Source organism: Erpetoichthys calabaricus, chromosome 15 (genome assembly GCF_900747795.2).
Source record: "Erpetoichthys calabaricus chromosome 15, fErpCal1.3, whole genome shotgun sequence".
NCBI classification, from domain to species: domain Eukaryota; kingdom Metazoa; phylum Chordata; class Cladistia; order Polypteriformes; family Polypteridae; genus Erpetoichthys; species Erpetoichthys calabaricus.
This window is the reverse complement of record NC_041408.2, coordinates 12,411,049-12,428,392: the sequence shown is the minus strand read 5'-3', so window position 1 is coordinate 12,428,392 and position 17,344 is coordinate 12,411,049. Positions and strand designations below refer to the sequence as shown.

At 40.2% G+C, this 17,344-nt stretch overlaps 1 protein-coding gene across 17 annotated transcripts in view; it reads right to left on the bottom strand.

Annotated features, from left to right (window-relative positions):
• Window positions 1-1,543: 1,543 nt before the first annotated feature.
• Window positions 1,544-17,344, bottom strand: part of adgrg6 (adhesion G protein-coupled receptor G6) — a 193,136-nt gene continuing 177,335 nt past the window's right edge. For 13 of the 17 annotated variants that reach the window (XM_051919519.1, XM_051919518.1, XM_051919523.1 and 10 more), the window contains one exon: window positions 1,544-2,226. In XM_051919519.1, coding sequence (XP_051775479.1) covers window positions 2,048-2,226 — 179 coding nt within the window. In that variant the 3' untranslated portion in view covers window positions 1,544-2,047. Of the gene's footprint in view, window positions 2,227-11,303; window positions 16,044-17,344 lie in introns of those variants that run through there. The other 4 variants (XM_051919517.1, XM_051919516.1, XM_051919514.1 and 1 more) reach the window with 2 other exon arrangements.

Sequence of the window (17,344 nt, the reverse complement as noted above, 5' to 3'; positions counted from 1 at the left end):
TCAGTCTGTCACATTTTTCTCTTAAGTGTTTTTATTAAACCAGATGAATGGAAACACGTTAGATGGAGAGCTGCTGGCTCCTTTATCCTTTGCATCTTATTGCTAATAAGCAGCCATTAAAAGGAGTGAATGCAGCTGTCTAAGATTGAAATAAGCAATTAAGGGTGGGGAGCCTTAGCAAGCGAGACCACTGAAATAAAACATCAAAATGTCACTTGAGCAATTAGTGCTTCATCAGCAATAACTGGCTTCTCATTAAGAAAACTGGGTGGGAACAGAAACTTGCAGCCACTGCGGCCCTCCAGGACTGACGCTGCCTACCCCTGGTGTAGATAGTTAAAATCTTTGGTATCGATAACTTTTTTTGGTTAGACTTTTGGGTTTGATGATTGGCTGGGATGATTTTTTGGTTAAAGACTTCACGCCATGTTTTTTTTTGTTACATTTTTTCCCCATTCTCATTTCCCGCCTTGATTCCTTCCTATTTCTAATCTTTTTGTCTACAACGGCCTAACAGAATGATGAGAATAATCATTGATATAGATGAGCTCCTGAGATCTTTACTCACAAGGAGATACAGATAGTTGAAATCCCACAGAAACAGTTCAAACACCAAGCTGTCCGACTGTAGAGCAAATGATTTTACGTGAAAATCAGTGACGCATACGGTCAGGAGGTTTGTGTTGTTCCTGGAACACAATGAAAGGAGACTCATTCACCTTCAACCAATCAGCTTTAAAATCTCTCTCTGACATCACAGAAAGGACTTTATGCTCAAAGGGCCACAACGTCACATTTTAAATGAGAGATTTTAAGACTTACTGTTTTTTTTTTTTTTTAACCTAACGTACAGAGTTTTATACATTTTTCTTCATTTTTCATGTTTCCTAAGGGGCAACAAACACCCAACTGTCAATACTTTCCGGATGCACTGTATATCCGATTGACCAAAGCCAACCTTTACTCGATCATTCTAGAACAGGGGTCCTCATTCCCAGTCCTGGAGGGCCGCAGTGGCTGCAGGTTTTTATTCTAACCCTGTTGCTTAATTAGACAGCAATTCTTGCCAATAATTTAATTTCATGGCTTGTTAGTTGCTTTAACTATTCTATGTCAGGTCATTCTCATATCCTTGATTTTCTTCCCCTTTCTAAGGAGATCATCCAAATAATTTGAAGGCTAAAATGGAGGAGTAATTTTCAGTCCTTCACTTTTTTCTCTTCACTTTCCTTCCAAGTATTTAATTAAACCCAATAGTGCATGATAAATTCACGCAGGGGTGTAAATGGTAACAAGCTAAATGGAGAAATGCTGGTCTCTTTTGTCATTCGCATGTTATTGCTAATTAGCATTAATTAAAAACCAAGAATACGGCTTTTTAAGACTAAAATAAGCAATAAGGGTTCAAAATCTTAACGAGTGAGACAACTAAAGTGAAGCAGAAGTGTTACTTGAGCAATAAGAGCTTCTTATTAAGCAACTGGGTTGGAACAAAAACCTGCAGCCACTGCGGCCCTCCAGGACCGTGATTGAGGAACCCTGTTCTAGAGCTTAAACTTCAATCCCATCTCTTACCCTCACCGTCGCATCATTATTTTGGATCAATTTCTTGCTAAATATTTCATAAAAGAAAAAAAAAAAAAAAACAATTCACCTAAATTTGGCATAAGTGTCCTTCCCTGAAAATGTAAAGTGTAAAAATTGCACGTATTTCCTTCACTTTACGCAAATTATAAGGCACAATTTTTTTCTGCTCCGATTCTATGTTTAAAAATGGAATGGATTATAAATTTATAAATTAAAACACATATGTTATGGTTTTGTTCCATTTAAATAATTTTTGGCTTTTTTGCCATTTTGACGTGACTGGATAAATCAGGGAAAACTCTCCCGGTAGCAGAATACAAATGACTTTAACAAATTATAAACTTGAGCGTTAAACTATTTGTTCAAACTTTTGTAGCGTTATAAGTTTTCACTACCTTGTACCAATGATATTTTTGGAAGTTCTCAACTGTGACACAAGCTGCATGCGCAGTACACATTCCTAGAATTTAGTGCTGTGGCTGAAGCTGTCAGACATGAAAATATTCTTGTAGAAATTATCTGAACGGACCGAGCAGTATCCTTTCACTTTGTCGATAACTTGGTGCACGGGGATGATTGACGTCTGGTCTGCCTCCTGCTGGCCGCATTTTGATTTTCTTTGGTCGACGTGGCCTTGACCTGCCAAGAAACGAATGAGAAAAATAAAAATGAGAAATGGATATAAAGTTAGACGCTGGCCATCCAAGTCCTCCTTTCTGTTGTGATAACTAAAATAAAGAATTAGTTGAATTTAGATTTGATTCCTAACACCAGTCACAAACTTCCTTCAAAAGATTATTTGTGAGGTTTGATCTTTAAAACATTGGAAATGGACTAAATCACAGCACAATGTGCCCAAGAGCGCTTCCTCCAATTCAGAGCCTGTCCCACACAAGGCATTGATGGTCCCACTCATGTGTATAGACCGATGCCTGAGTGAGACCATCAATGAATGCAGACTGAGGCTTAGAAAGATGAGAAAGATCAAGAAACACAAGTAGCATTTTCATCAAAACAAGGGACAAGGCCAGCTCCAAAATAAAGAGTAGAAACCAAAGAAATCAACTATTTGAGATCAGAAGTGGGGATTTTGCTTCACTTTACTGAATTTTCACAGATTATTCACAGACATGGCCTTAACTTCCACTGTTATGCAGACGATAGACAGTAATATCTTAGTACAGACTCACCTCCCAGCACACTCACTGAATGCATCAGTGATCTTAAGCTATGGATGGAAATCACTTTCTCAAACTTAATGGCAATAAAACTGAAGTGTTTCTGGTAGGTCCAAAATCCCAACTTTCTAAGGCATCCAACTTCTCTGTTTCTGTTGATGATCCACTTGGCAAACCTGCTCCTGTTGTCAGAAACCTTGGTGTTTTGTTTGATTCATCACTTAACTTTGAGTTACACATTAGGTCTCTTTTCAAAATTTCATTCAATCATCTCCGTAAAACGTTGCCCGCCTCCATTCATTTCTGTCCTTGTCTGATGCTCAAACTCTGGTTCATTATTTCATAATGTCTCATATTGATTACCTCTTCATCTGCCTCCCAACACAATCTACACAGAAGCTACAGCACATTCAGAACTCCGCAGCCACACAAAGCATTCTGCTCACGTCTCCTCTGTTCTCTCCCAGATTCACTGGTTACCAGTTTCATCAAGGATTCAAAGCCTTACATAACCTAGCCCCACTCTACCTCACTCAGCTACTAGCTCCTTACACTCCTTGTCGCTCTCTCAGGTCCTCGAGCAGTCATCTCCTTCCTGTCCCACGCACTAGACTCTGCACCTTGGGAGGGCAGGTCCTTCAGTGCTATAGCACCTCAACTCTGGAACTCTCTTCCGAGATTGCTCCTGTTTCTGCACGTTTAAATCGCAACTGAAAACTTTCCTCTTCTACAAACTTTTGTCATCTCTGTAAATTTTTTTACTCTGTATGTAAAGCGGGTCCTTCCTGCATGGAGTTTGCATGTTCTCCCCGTGTCTGCGTGGGTTTCCTCCGGGTGCTCTGGTTTCCTCCCACAGTCCAAAGACATGCAGGTTAGGTGCATTGGCGATTCTAAATTGTTCCTAGTGTGTGCTTGGTGTGTATGGGTGTGCGTGTGTGTGTGTGTGTGTCCTGCAGTGGGTTGGCGCCCTGCCCGGGATTGGTTCCTGCCTTGTGCCCTGTGTTGGCTGGGATTGGCTCCAGCACACCCCCATAACCCTGTGTTTGGATTCAGTGGGTTGGAAAATGGATGGATGGATGGATGTATGTAAAGCGACCTTGAGTTTGTGAAAGGCGCTCAATAAATGTAACCTACTATTATTATTATTAGATAGATAGATAGATAGATAGATAGATAGATAGATAGATAGATAGATAGATAGATAGATAGATAGATAGATAGATAGATACTTTATTAATCCCAATTATTATTATTATTTCATTCTTCTGAACTAAGCAAATCAATTTTGCTGATTCATTCAAGGACAGCTCATTTGGGATACTTGGGGGAATCACACTGCTAATATATTAATACATTATTAAGTACTAGCCATGTGCGCCCAACTACGTTGCGCGTGTTAAAGTTGTCTGTGAAGGGCTCCCTGTTTAAACGCGGCTGCCAGTCGTGAACTGGGCCCTTCGTCGCACAGCATTATGATTTTTTATAAGGGAAACAAAATTACAAAACAACACCCTTGGACATTGATTTGATAGGAACGGCCTACTCGGAATCACTGTCTGAATAGTAATTATGTGGTGGTGGAGGAGCATTTCTGCTTCTCTCCGTTCACAGTCCGCTTCGTTTTCACGACGCTGTCGTTTCCTCTCACGATCTCTTCTCAACCTTTCTCCAATCTTGAAGGTTGCTTTGTGGCAATCCAAAGAGTAAGGCAATACACACGGAGCAATGGTTATAAAAGGGGGACACATAGGTATCCAGGCTCTTTAAAGCATAAATAGGGATCACTTCACTGACATGTGAGCAAGCCACGGTACAACTGTGAGACGCGCAGCACTCGCCGGCTACAACGTAACAATAATTATTTCCGGAACATGCTGTTACGTCGTCATTCATTTTGCCCACTGTCTTTCCTTCATTCATATGTTACGTAGGCACATACCTTTTATCTTTGGCAATCTCATTCTCTAACCAGGCCTCAGGAGCTAACCAGCGTAACACTGTCCACCACCCCTTTTGTTATTCCGGCACATTGTTGACATCCGTGAGTAACAATAACGTACTAAACTGGAAGGTGGTCTACGCATGCGTGGAATTCACGGACAAACAAAGATCAAGATCCAAATGATGATTATATAAAAAGATTAGTTAATTTAAAGCACAATTTGTTTAGTTTGAATGTCTGTGTTTTGAGGTGTGACTGGAGTACTACAGTCTTTAGTATAAGCCTGGAGGAGATTCTTAATGCAATGCCTATGTTTTAGCTGTCTCTCTACTGCCATCTAGTGCTTCTTCTAATTCATTCACGGACAAACAAAGATCAAGATCCAAATGAAGATTATATATAGAGATAATACATTATATACTGCCACACACGTGTGAATAGGAGATTTAGATGTTAAGTATATAACGCCCGCCCAAGGGGTGGTGGGGTGCACTAACTCTTTTTCTAAGTCTCCTGCAGACCTTTCCCGGAAAATCCCACCAGGAGCCAATACCTCAGCTCGAGACGCACCACTTCCAGTCCTGGCCCGCGAGGATGACATCACTTCCAGTCCCGGCCCCGAGGATGACATCACTTCCCCCAGACTCCCTATAAAACATCACTCCCTTCCTCTTAAGTTCAGTTCTGTTTTGGACTCTGGCTTGTAACAACTACTTGCTTGCAACTTTTACTTTTTGCAGCCAGAATAGAGATTATACGGGTGGCTGCCCCAAACCTTTGCAATGTCTCGGGTCTCTTCTTGTCACAATACTTAATATGCTGATAACTCATTGTCCTGTGTCAATAACTAAAATGAGACATGAGAATGAGAATTGTTCAGCTCATTCTCAGGCGATGGTTTAGTTCACAAATCAAATGAATATGAATTGTGAGACTAGTTCTCTGGCAATGGTTCGTTTCGCGAATCAATGAATAAGAGCTGTGCTCCATGCTCACAGATAATGAGTCAGTTCACAAATCAAACGAACAAGAACTGTGAAACTTATTCTCAGGTAATGATTCAGTTTACAAATCAAAGGAAGAAGAACTGTGAGACTCATTATCAAGTAATGATTCAGTTTACAAATCAAATGAATGAGCATTGTGAGACTTGTTTTCGGGTAATGATTAATTTCATGAATCGGTGAAGAAAAGTTGTGCGCCATGATCAGAGGTAATGATTCAGTTTACAAATCAAATGAACGAGAACTGTGAGACTCGTTATCAGGTAAAGTTTCAGATTACACACCAAATGAACTGAAATTGTGAGACTCGGTAATTATTTTGGTAATTATTCCTTTCGGGAATCAATGAATGAGAGTTGTGCTACACGTTCGTGGGTCATGATTCTATTCAGAAATCAAATAAACATGAATTGTGAGGCTCATTCTCTGGTAATGATTTAGTTTACAAAACAAGTGAATGAGAACTGTGAGACTTGTTTACGGGTAATGATTCAGTTCACTAATCAAATGAAGAAGAATTGTGAGATTTGTGATTGGGTAGTGATTCTGTTCACAAACCAAATGAACAAGAATCATGAGGCTCATTCTCTGGTAATAGCTCAGCTTATGGATCAAATGAATGAGAATTGAGGGACTCGTTTTCGGGTAATGATTCAGTTTGCGAATCAAATTAATAAGAATCGTGAGACTTGCTCTTGTGTTAATGATTCAGTTCCAACTTGAAAGAATCAGTGAATGACACATGCTGAAGTCGTGAGCCGTAAAAAAGTGTTGAAGTAAAGCTGAAGGCAAGTAACTGTTAAAAAATTAGAAAAATATTTATATAAGTTTTAATTTTGTGTGACTGATTTGTTAAATGTATAAAGGGGCATAAAGGAACTAGTTTAAAATTATGTGATTATATCTGTTTAAAACGATTCATGTAAAAAATGGTACAAAACAAAGAATCATAAATGAAGTTGCACGAGAATCATGAAATCAGAGAGGCAGTATTTGCACATGTGGCTTAGACATCTGCATATGAAGCAAAAGATCATGCATGTGATTCAGCACTTCTATTGAACTGTTTGGAATCAGTCTGTTCATGAATTGATTCATACGACTCACTGAAAAGAGACGTTCAAAAATAATGAATCGTTCCTGAATCCTCCATCACTAATTGTGCACAAGAGAACTTTTGACATCCACCATTTGGGGCAGTTTATGAGGTTGTGAAGCCAGTTTATAAAGTTATTTTTTGTTCTTTATTTCGCCTTATACAATTTCTTGTATTAGGAATTTGTCAGTTTTCGCATACCCCTTGGGGTCAGAGTGCAGGGTCAGCCATTGTACAACGCCCCTGGAGCAATTACAGGTTAAGGGTCTTGCTCAAGGGCCCAGTAGAGTAGCATCTATTTTGGCAGTGACAGGGATTTGAACCGGCAACCTTCTGGATACCAGCATAGATCTTTAGCCTCAGAGCCACCACTCCGCCCCAAATGCATTGATGATGCAATCCAGCACAACTTCTGGGCCACACCCCTAGCAACCTCTTGTCATATGTTAGCAACTGAGCAACAAATTGACACAGTAAAAATTGAAGACAGTTTTGCCTTTTTGTAGTGCAGATCAGGTAGTGACATCCCCATCCATCATTGGCTGCTACAGCTCTGTGATGTCATGCTGACATCATCAGGCATCATGTAGTCCATCCATCCATCCATTTTCCAACCCGCTGAAACTGAACACAGGGTCACAGGGGTCTGCTGGAGCCAATCGCAGCCAACACAGGGTACAAGGCAGGAACCAATCCTGGGCAGGGTGCCAACCCACCGCAGGGCATCATGTAATGCTGGGATAAAAAAAGTCACACAGCAAAGTTTCACAGAAAAATTTGGCAAACAGGGTCACTGGTAAAACAATTTATGGCATTTTTTCATTGACTGCTCACAATCAATATCTGCATCTGAATTGTTTGAATAGTCTGGAAGAACACGGGAAGGTAATCTTCAGCGATAAGTCTTCACTTCTTCCCAGACATTGGCAGCAAACAGTTGAGGGAATCTAAAAACAAACTACCGAGACATGAAGCTGAAGGAGAAATCTTGAGAACCTTTAGGAAGAATCTGGGTGAGATATGGGGACAGCTTAGCTATTAGCTTGATGGACTGAATGGTATCCTCCCATTTGTCAGATTTCTTTTGTTCTTATACTGTATACTTTGTCACTCTTCTGCCAGATTCAGTTATTATGCTTACTACTAGTCATCTAGTATTATTATTACTGTTGTTGTTATTATTGACCCTACACTTTGACCCTCAAAGGTCATTCAAAAAGACAATTTCCTTTTAAGGATTAATAAAGTATACATATATATATATATATTGTGAGACTGCCACACTCTTTTGAGACTCTCCCCAATGGGATGACACGCAGAAACACAACTGCCGCAATGGGTAATGCAGGGAAAATTATAACTTGGCTACACCTGGCTTTGGCCCTGCCTGCTTGCTCTGTCTGTGTATAATAGAATGGTGGATCCCACTACAATAAATAACCTTGCTGTTCCTGTTTCAAATTGAATAAAAGCCGGTTTGGCTAAAGTACTGAGACTCTGCCTCGTCTTTGGGGTGCAAGACAACGACTCAGGCGTCACAATATATACAGTATATATAGAATTCTTTACATTTAGATAGATAGATAGATAGATAGATAGATAGATAGATAGATAGATAGATAGATAGATAGATAGATAGATAGATAGATAGATAGATAGATAGATACTTTATTAATCCCAATGGGAAATTCACATTTAATTAGTGCTTTTCTCACTACTCGAAGTGGTTCATTGATTTGGGAACCACCATTAATGTGTAGCATCCACCTGGATGTCAGTATGCTCACCACCCATGAGCCGTTAGGTGATGAAGTGGTGAGAGAGAGAGTTAGCCAGTTAGAGACAGGGGATCATTAGGGTGCCAGAGTGACTAGGCTGTGGTGGCACATCAGGATACACCCTACTCTTTGTGAAGGATGTCGAAGGATCTTTTATGACCACTAAGAGTCAGGACCTCAGTTTTATGTCTCATCTGAAGGATGACACCATTTTTACAGTACAGTTTCCACCCTGTCACTGCACTGGGGTATTGGGGTCCACATTCAGACCACAGGGTAGGCGCCCCCTGCTGGCCTCACCAACACCTCTTCCAGCAGCAGCCCAAGCTTTTCCTAGATGGTCTCCCATCCAAGCACTGCCTGGGCCTGAACAGGCTTAGCTTCACGTGGATGACCTGTTCTAAAGTGGTATATTATTATTATTATTATAATCTATTGACAAATATGTAGTATCTATATTACTACACGACAGTTTAATATATGCATTGACGGCGGACGCAGGACGCACCGAGGCGCATGCGCCAGAGCGCCCCAGAGTCAAACCCAGCGGCTTCCCAGAGTCAGTAGGTGGCGCCCAAACAATACAACCTGTAAACTAAACTTGCTCTAATCCACTGTGCCAGCAGTCAGTGTGGCATATTTGAATCACATAACGGTAATTCAGTATTAAAAGTAAGAGTTGTACCTAACGTCACAGCCACAGAGAAACAAAAACGAGATCGCATGGATTAAAACAATAAACGGAGGCTCCTACAACGCACTTCAGAAACACCAGAAGCAAAGAAGTCACGGCTCCAAAAAGAAACAGCTCAACTAACGGAAATACAAAAACGAGCCCGTATGGATAAAAACAATGAACGAAGGCGCCTATTAATATATGCACGGATGGCGGACGCAGGACGCACCGAGGCGCATGCGCCAGAGTGCCTCAGCGCCCCAGAGTCACACCCAGCAGCTTCCCAGAGTCAGCAGGTGGCGCCCAAACAACACAACCTGTACGAGACCGCATAGATGCACCCAAACAACACAACCTGGAAAGTAAACTTGCTCTAATCCACTGTGCCAGCAGTCAGTGTGGCATATTTGAATCACATAACGGTAATTCAGTATTAAAAGTAAGAGTTGTACCTAACGACACAGCCACAGAGAAACAAAAACGAGACCGCATGGATTAAAACAATAAACGGAGGCTCCTACAACGCGCTTCAGAAACACCAGAAGCAAAGAAGTCACGGCTCCAAAAAGAAAGAGCTCAGCGATTAGAAATACAAAACCGAGCCTGTATGGATAAAAACAATGAACGAAGGCGCCTATTAATATATGCACGGACGGTGGACGCAGGACGCACCGAGGCGCATGCGCCAGAGCACCTCAGCGCCCCAGAGTCAAACCCAGTGGCTTCCCAGAGTCTGATTAACTATTTTGGATTTACCATTTTATGAATGTTTTGTTTCTAATTTACTTCATTTAAACCTTTCCACTCCGATATTATTTGTATTTATAAGTGCAACAACTCAAAGACATTTTGGACGTAAATGATGTAACAATTAAAATTCAATTTTTGTTTTAATAAATTGATTAATTTTAGTACAATTATATGTATTTAATTCAATGAAAACTTTACCAGGACACTCCCACCCTCCATCATGTGTCATTCCTCCAAATATCGGAGGTAATAGAAACTGATTGCCATTCTTGCATTTGCGATTCTTTAGAGAATCGGGGGTTTACTGGTTTGGAATAATCCATACCCAGGATATTTACAGCAGATGATGACCAATCATTTAAATATGGATGTTTTGTCATAATTAGATATTCACTGCAGAACAGTATTACATCATTTAAAAGAATTACATTGTTAAATTGTGTTTCCAGAAGATTCAGACACCATTGTCTTTATTTTACAGGACAGGAAAATGACACAAGTTAAAAAAATAGCAAATATTTCAACAAAATTATCAAATGTATTATATAACTGAACCAGAAACAGGTATTAGGCAGGAGTTCTGTACAAAGAATACGACACACACTTGAACAGTAAATCTTTAACAAAAAAAACATTCTTTTGTTCTTGAGGCAAAATTTCAATGCCAGTCACATTGCCTTTTTCTCAGTTATAAAAGGAAACAATTTCTAAATCACACCAGTTGTCGGCTCAAATGAAGGCCCTCCCGTAGGAACAATTAACAGCATCAGTTTGGATTTGTATTTACATATTTACATATTAACACAAGAAAAAGAAATAACACACACACACACACCATGTTTTCCACTACAGTATATGAACAGACAGAGTTGTGTCTATTCACATTTGAAGGCTTTTCTTTAGACTTTGCAACAGCAAAACTCTGTACATCATCCTTTTCTAAGAAAAATGCCCTAGAGGCTCGCCTCACCAACTCCCAAGGGCTTTCTAGATAGAAGAAAGAAAATCACACATCTGACTACAACAAACATTAACAGTGCAGTGAGTGTTCTTCTAGGTGTGTCCCAAACTCCTGTTTTAATTATAGCGCCTCCTCCTAAAACCATTAACTATCTGCTTCCATACAGTCTTCTAGGCTTTTCTCCCCATGAACTTCAAATTCAGGCTTCTTCATGGTACAAGTTTTTGTTTACTGTTCAGACTTTGGCGACTGCTACCTTGACTCATAAATCCTAAAAAATGCAAGATAATAATAATATGGTATCCTCCAGATCATGGGTTATATGATTACATTTGATTAGTGTATATAACCTGTAACTGCCCAGAGGGATGGACATAAAGGAAGGATTCATACCCAGAGAACAGATCGTAAAGGAATGTTTGGGGGGCGTAATTTAGTCCCCCATACAGCAGGTGGCAGAGTTCCTCAGAGCTAAACCCAATCAGGACACCCACAGGGTGGCACGGGAGTTGAAGTCTGGAGACTTAGCCCTGTTGGGGTCTTTGGGGACCACCAAAAGGTGGGGCCGGGAGGAGGACTACCTTGGTTTCCTAAAGGCCCAGAAGTGCTTTGGAGGAATTGGACAGGAAACCAGAAGCAGTTCCCGGGTCAACTTTAAAAGGGAGCCCACCACCTCACTTCAGGTCAGGTCAGAGTCAAGAAGCAGCGGGCAACACTCTTAGAGGAGGAAGGAGAGAACCGTGAATGGTGTATTTTGCTGGTGTTCTGGAAAAGAAGGGGTTTTGTTGAATAAAAAAATTGTTTAATTTGAACCTCAAATTGTGTTGGGTATTGCTGTGTCTGTGGTTTGGGACTCAGTGGTGCACCCTAGTGGTTACAATACCTAACTAGCTAATAACCTCCAGCTTACTCTAAAGGTAAAACAGTTGGTACAGCTGCTTATTGTGACGAATTCCAAATAATAGAAAGGAACACTACATCTAAAAATCATATTTTTTTATGGTACTTACCCAAGTGCTTTGTAGCCAAAACATTTTAAAGCTCATGTTTTATGGGTGACCAACGCCTTCCCTAACTTTTGAATACTCCGGTTCTTTAATCCTTGTCCTTATTTTTTTCAACCTCGATTTTTGTCTCGTATTTTGTATATTTGCAATGGTGTGGTTGACCTCTCGGTTTTGTGTCCTTTTTCTGGTTCTGACAAAATCTTTTCTCCCAGTTTGCTATTCCAAATCTTTTGGCTAGTTCATTAGCATACCAATACTATTAAAAAATTCATGAAAAAATCTCATGTTAATTGTGTATAATCTACAAAAAAGTCAAGTCAGCCAGTCGTATGCTAACAACATAAAAAAACAAATCTCTTTTTTGCTAGTCGTAAGTCGTGGAGCTGAAACAAGGGCAGTAAAGGGAGCGCAGGAGAAGAAGTCGGATGTGGAAAAAATAAAAATGTCATGACGGTTGTGTGGATGGAATAATAAATGAGCCAATCACAGGTATAACAAAAGTGGGTGAGATATCTAAGAAAGGACAGAAAAGCAGGCTGAAGTGGTGTGGATCTGTGATGAGGAGAGACAATGAATATGTGGGCAAAAGAATGATGGGAATGGAAGTCCAGGGGAAGAGAAAGCCAGGGAGGACAAAGTTGAGGTGGATGAAAAAAAAATAAAGGAAGATCTGAAGGAAAAGGGCCTGAATGATGAGGAAGTGCAGGACTGAGGTGTACGGGAAAGGTTGCTCAAGCACATCGACTCAATACAGAAGAAGGAAAAGATGAAGAGAAAAAAGAAGAAGGTAACACCATGAACAATGTATGGAGCTGAGACATGAGCAGTAAAGAGAGTACAGGAGAAGACATTGGATGTGGCTGAAATGAGAAGGTTGAGATGGATGTGTGGACAGAAAAAAGACAGAATAAGAAATGAGACAATCAGAGGTACCATAAAAGTGGGACGGATATCTAAGAAAGGACAGGAAAGTAGACTCAAGTGGTATGGACATGTAATGAGGAGAGACATAGAATGTGTGGGCAAAAGAATGATGGGAATGGAAGTCCAGGAGAAGAGAAAGTGAGGGAGGCCTAAGCGGAGTACAGGAAGATCTGAAGGAAAAGAGCCTCACTAGGGAGGAGTGTGTGTGGGACCATGCTGTATGGAGGAAGTTGGCCAAACACATCGATCCCACATAGAAGTGGGAAAAGATAAAGAGGAGGAAGAAGAAGACGGTAAGTAACCCAGTTAAGGCAGGAAACCTGGTTTCTTTAAAATCTCCCTTTACATGTGCAAGTCCTTTTATGGAGTTTTCCTTTGTGCTAAAAAACAAAAAAGATTAAACTTCATCAATGGCCACCGTGAGTTCGAAAACAAGCATGGAGCCTGTGTCTCCTGAAATTGTGCCGCTGAGATGAGCACCGTACGTTTGGCTCATCAACATAATTTTAGCAATTTCTAAAATATTGAGGCAGAGTATTTCAGCCCAAAGAAGGACTAGTGCGATTGCCATTGCATTTCTCTCAGGAAATGTATCTTTGTGGATTCTTCCACCATTTTCCACACACGAGAGCTGGATACGTGGGTGTGAAGCAAAAAAAAAATGTGCAGGCTAATAGAGAACAATGTACAGTCTACAAAAATTCTGAAATACAAACCAGTTATAGGATTATATGGCCACTTAACCAGGGTACTCGTGGAGAAGTCTACATGTGTTAACCTGGTTTTTCAGAGACAGATATTCTTGTTTCTCTAACCAGAATAAGCGTACACATGGAATTTTTGAAACCAGGATTCTTTGAATAACCGGGTTATTAAAGTGCATGTAAAGACACGGATTGTTTAAACATTATAAACAGGAAGCACAAGTCATCTAGGAATACCTTTTTGAATTGAACATCTGCCTGTCCACTCTCACTCATTTTGTTAAGAGTCGAAGACGGTTTATGAGTTGGGCTGATTATTCCGGAAGAATCTATTTTAGATTTTAGCAAAAAAAAAAAAGTGTTTTGCACATTTTAAGCACACAACTGGATATCAGACTTGTGGATTGTACAACCCAAGTAACGTGAGATCTTTTGTTTTTCCTTTTCTCCATGGATGTTTTTTACATTGTTTATTGTTGTACTGTATTGTATAATAGCATAAAGTTTTCATCTCCATCATTCATGAAAACACAGGATTGAAAATTTCTCTCAGCTGTCAGTACAAAATATGTGGAGTAAGTAATATATTAAAAACATATCATTTTTGGGCAGCATGTTCGTTTAATGTTTATAACGGTACCACCAAGTTCAGTATGACTGGTTAATGGTCATCTGAAAGTAGAAAGAATTCTCATTGGTGTTTATGGTAGAAATTGAAATTGTACAACATGGGATAGTCCTGTGAAATAATTTAGGGTGGCAAAACAGTCAAGATAAAGTTCCATATTATGATAGTTTCTTAGTTGTTCTTCTGTACTAATGATAATATCCACTACAGCAAAATACTTTCCACAGATATGAAATGAACTGTCCTTCATGGTCTGATAAACTACACCCAACTCCGTTAAATGTCCACGGCACTTCTAATGTTCAGTAAATGGGGCTGGAAGAACCACTGCAAATGTGAATTGATCTGCCATGTCTATAAGGCTGGAATCTCTTTTATAGTTCCCAAGACTGATCCACTGGAGGCATCCTGTGATTCCTCGCTAGCATTTAATTCAATTTCAATAATAAAAAAAAAGGCTTCAAAACTTTTGCAAAGATCTGACACATGGACATCTTCAAATAAACACACCATATTAAAGTCACTATCGTATTAATCAATCTAGTGATTCTCTAAATATTTTGCAGTCAGTTCCACTACCTGTTTAACGGTGTGGCTAGGCTTTATTACTCTCACTGGAACCTTCAGGAGAAGATACACTTTCAGGCGATCCTGTCTGAGATAAGACTGGACACCCACATATTTTAGGGTGCCATTCCCAGCAGCAAGCATTGAGATCCTCTCATTTTCAATTTATAGTTGTATCAAACCCAAATTTTGTTTCTCATACAGCAATCTCCTTCTGTATTCAGAATTATTGACCCCAAAGTGAACAAAATATTATTGTCAGTTGACCATCCATCCAGACTTCCAGTTGAAACTGGAATATAAAACTGATGACCATTTACAGTGTGTTGTGAAACTGGATACATTTGATGATGTGAAATTCAATCACGAATACATTTTACGCGTTGGCATAATTTAGTACTTCATGTTAAAACATTTACATGCAGTATTTAGTCCATATTTGGTCCACATCTGCTCCACAACATTTTGGTCTTCCTAAGAATAAATAATGTGCATATTTCAGGAAGATAAGGCTTTTTATTTCTCTATTTGACGCCCCGCCAGATTCACCTGGTTACAGTTTAATTCTTGCTGCTAATGTTCCAATTTATCTTCATACGCTTGCTCTTTCCAGCTAGGACGACAGTTGTAGGACCTCAGCAAGAGTTTCTTTTCAGGTTCATTTAGTGGAACGCTGCATTATTGCTGGTAGTCCCTAAAATCAGACGGCCCTTCATCCATCTCTCTCATCACAGTGTCCATGATGGCTATACTGGCAAATAGCTGCCTTATAGGAAACAAATGAGCATACAACCATTTTGTGAATATTCCTCTGCAACCCAATCCAACAAAGTATGACTGGCACAAAGTCCCATGTTTAGAAAGAATAGTGCAATCTGTGATGTTCCATGGAAACATTTCCTCCATAACTCATATCCAGGTCAGTCCTGCAGGTGCATCCTCATAAATTCCCTACGTTTCTCCAAAATGAAAAATATGAAACAGAAAGTTCAAGAGTCTTGCCCACTGAGTCCTGGTGACAGTTTTTCTCCATGGCATTCAGAAACCTGGTAAGCACGGTTGTATTTATCAGCATAATGTAGACAGACATGGTGCAAGAGCAACATAATCAGTCCAGTGAGCTTATCCTTATTCCAAATTACAAAGTGGTGGGATCATGTTTCTTCTTTGGTGGTCTCAACAACGTAGTCACAACTCCTGGCTTCAACCGCTCACCTTGGTCAGGCCCTCTCAAAGCAGCCCTGTAGCAAATAAGTAAGATAGTTTTCTGCTTTAGCACTACACTGTCATGAGTGACCGTTAACACCCCAGTGTACCATTCATCTCCTCCCAAAATGAAGCCCACCACAATATAAAAACTTGGCTTGCGTTACGCATTAGTGAATGAAATGCATGCTCGCTTGTCTTGTTTGAGCCTTATGAAGATGTTTAGTTAAGAGGGACAGTAAGAAATTTTGTTAAAGTAAGGAGAGTTCAGATCACCATATATAATCATCTTCATTGAGGACAACTCTCATCTTGGCCATCAAAACATCTTCTGGATTTCCATATTCCATAAAAACTGCAATCACTAAATAGCAGGTTAAGTTTGAGTATTGAAAGTCTGAAGCAAAAGTGTGTAAAGCAGATTTGTAAGCAGGGGAGAAGGGTAGCATCATAGTCCTAATTAGTTCAAAATGATCTCAGAAGACAATGAAAACACGATGAGGATTTGGGTTATGTATTGTCACACATGTGCGCATGGGAGACAGTCTAAGGGCTTAGGTGGGAGTAAGATACAGATTCTGGGGTTGACTACTTACATTAACACCTTCTCTCCCTCTTCCACAGATCACCAGAAGGAAAGCCCATCTAGAGCTCCTCCCACTTCCGACTCCAGTCCACACCCTCCTACTGACTACATTTCCCCCTGAGAACCCACCTCTTCCTGCCTTCCACCTATAAAACCCGACCGTTCCTATCCTTCAGTCAGTCTTTTGTCAGGACTCAGTCTTTGATGATTACTTTGTTGAGATTTGTTGCCTTTTTTGTGTATAAACCTTACACTATGCGGGAGTGGATCCCCAAATCTTTATCTTGGTCTTTGTGTTGTTTTAATTCAAAGCCTATAGTGGGAGGGGTTGGGGGTACATTGTATGGTTTTTTATCTCATGACTCCACATTTTCATAACCAGATCAAAGAAGTAATGACTTGAAGAAGACCCCTGGTCCCCCTCTAACTCGGATCTCATCTGTTACTCCAACACTGCTTTTAACCTGAGCCCTCACTCCCTTATACATATCCTGGACAATCCTCATTCTGGTGCTCCTTTGTCTCTCATGCACTTCCAGACCTCAGACGTAGCACTCTATCATAAGCCTTTTCCAAATCAATGAACATCATATGCAATCCTTTCTGTTTTTCTCGATGTTTCTCTGTATAAACGATTAATCTACAGACCAAAAACTGGGAAGCCAATCTTGTGGATGGGATACTGGATAACCATACCTGCATCTCCTCATGATAATGAAGTTTCTTTGCTATATCATGTCTTTCGCAGCA